The sequence below is a fragment of the Cyprinodon variegatus genome, unplaced genomic scaffold (assembly GCF_000732505.1).
Source record: "Cyprinodon variegatus isolate N-32 unplaced genomic scaffold, C_variegatus-1.0 Scaffold1233, whole genome shotgun sequence".
In the NCBI taxonomy this organism is placed as follows: domain Eukaryota; kingdom Metazoa; phylum Chordata; class Actinopteri; order Cyprinodontiformes; family Cyprinodontidae; genus Cyprinodon; species Cyprinodon variegatus.
The window spans coordinates 127,003-129,160 of NW_015151686.1; the positions used below are offsets into that span (position 1 = coordinate 127,003).

General features: G+C 43.8%; 1 protein-coding gene across 1 annotated transcript in view; it reads right to left on the reverse strand.

Moving 5' to 3' along the window:
* Positions 1-175: 175 nt before the first annotated feature.
* Positions 176-2,158, reverse strand: part of plod3 (procollagen-lysine, 2-oxoglutarate 5-dioxygenase 3) — an 8,824-nt gene continuing 6,841 nt past the window's right edge. The window contains exons 15-16 of the mRNA XM_015401556.1: positions 1,189-1,314; positions 176-1,109 (exon numbers count right to left, since the gene is read on the reverse strand). Coding sequence (XP_015257042.1) covers positions 954-1,109; positions 1,189-1,314 — 282 coding nt within the window. The 3' untranslated portion in view covers positions 176-953. The remainder of the gene's footprint in view (positions 1,110-1,188; positions 1,315-2,158) is intronic.

The window sequence follows — 2,158 nt, forward strand, 5'->3', positions numbered from 1 at the left end:
TTAAGCCAGAATGATTTGACATTTAAATATGATTTCCCTACAATTTAAGAAACATGTCATGAACCGATGTAATGAGAAAATCTCTCCACTGTGAATTACCATTCAGAACCAGTCAGTCCGTCTAAAACCAGTTAGATTCCAGTAAAAAAAAGAAAGAGTTCAGTTTATTAATAAAACTTTATTCATTCACTTTGAAACAAATAATTTAGAGCAGTTTGTACAAAGCAGAGAGCAGCTTCCTCCTCCGTCAGCAGCAGAACGTTAGAACCCTTTAGAACCCGCTAACGACCCGCTTACACCCCTGATTGGTTCATAGCTGACCATGCTAAAGACAGGGGAGGTTACCGTGGCAACGCCTCCTGCTAAACTAAATCTACATCTAAAAATCTCTGTACATCACAGACGCTCATCTTGCTATATGTAGTGAGGACCGTGTGCTGAATCCTGACTGTAAACCAGAGGTTATTAAAAGTATTAATACTCTGAAAAGTATCGATACTCAAACAGTGTATCCGGATACAATAGTAAGCTTGTATGGTGTGGAAACTATAGGAGTGTTTGCATGTTTCTCTGTTCATTTCAGATTCATGGTTCCTTATTTTCTAACTCTGTTTTTCACAGTGAGACTGATATAGATCCGTTTCTCTAGATTTTTTCATTTTTTTCTCCATAAGCTGCTGGAAGAGGAGCAGCAGGGTCCTCACTTTGGTAGAAACGTCCTCACTCACACACACACACAGAGTTGCATAGACTCATTTAAGGCAGCAGGTGACAAACCCATAGGAAAGACTCTTATTTTGAAATGCCCAGCAGCGATGCCTTCAGGACCCTGAAATGTGACGTGTTCTTTTAGAACTCAATGAAGGGGCTCTTATTCTGAAAGGATGCTGCGTTCAGGTTCCCGTGTGAAACCATGAACGCAGTGATGTGACGAGGCGCGCTGCGATTGGCCCTCAGGGGTCCACGAAGGACACCATGATGTATCGGGTGCCCTGGGTGGTGGGCAGGCCCTCGTGGTAGTGTGTGAGGCGCCCCGGGTGCATGAAGGACCAGCCCTTCCTGGGAGACTCCACCTTGCAGTCGTAGCGCAGGAACCTGCAGCCTCCGCCCTGAAACACGTTCAGAGGTTCTGTTAGAACCGTCTGGGTCAGAGGTTCTGGTTCTGGTTCTGTGTGGGGGGGCGGGTACCTGGTAGTCGACGCCCTTCCTGTTCAGGGCGATGTTGATGGTGAAGGTGGAGGAGTCGTGATGCGGTCGCAGAGACGGCTGCTCGTCTGGACGGTACCGCACCACGAAGTTCATGATGGAGTGGGCCTGAGGGCGGAGCACAGGAAGCCGTTAGAGAAGGCGGCCATGTTGGATTCAGCTGCTGGACGTAGAGGCGTGTTTCTGACCTCCAGTCACAAACAAATTATGATCCAATATCTGGGCTGATGGCATTGTTTCATAACATCCTAAAAAAGCCACTTTGTTAATGTCAACACTGAGAAAAGACATGATAAAAACTAGCATTAGCATGTTAGCTTTGATCATTACATCAGTCAGACTCTTCATCAGTAGCCAGTGAGGAAGAAGGGAGGAAGCAGGATGCTTCCTATCATACTTCCTTTAGCAGTGAGCAGTTCTCTGTGAGCTATGCTAACGCTCAGACTTCACACGTTTATAACCTTCAAATGTTCACCACATCAGGAGAGTCGTGATTATTTGAGTCATAATCTATTTAACAGGATCTAGGTGCTACAATAATCTGCTTCCTAAATCAGCCTTAAAGTTGGTCTTAGCATGACAGTATTAGCAGCCTTACATTAGCATGCTATATTAAAGGTGGTATTAGCAGCCTAACATTAGCATGCTATATTAAAGGTGGTATTAGCAGCCTAACATTAGCATGCTATATTAAAGACATTATTAGCAGCCTAACATTAGCATGCTATATTAAAGGCAGTATTAGCAGCTTAACATTAGCATGCTATATCAAAGACAGTATTAGCAGCCTAACATTAGCAGGCTATATTAAAGACACTATTAGCAGCCTAACATTAGCATGCTAACTTAAAAGCAGTATTAGCAGCCTAAGATTAGCATGCTAACTTAAAAGCAGTGTTAGCAGCCTATTATTAGCACGTTATATTAAACACAGTATTAGCAGCCTAACATT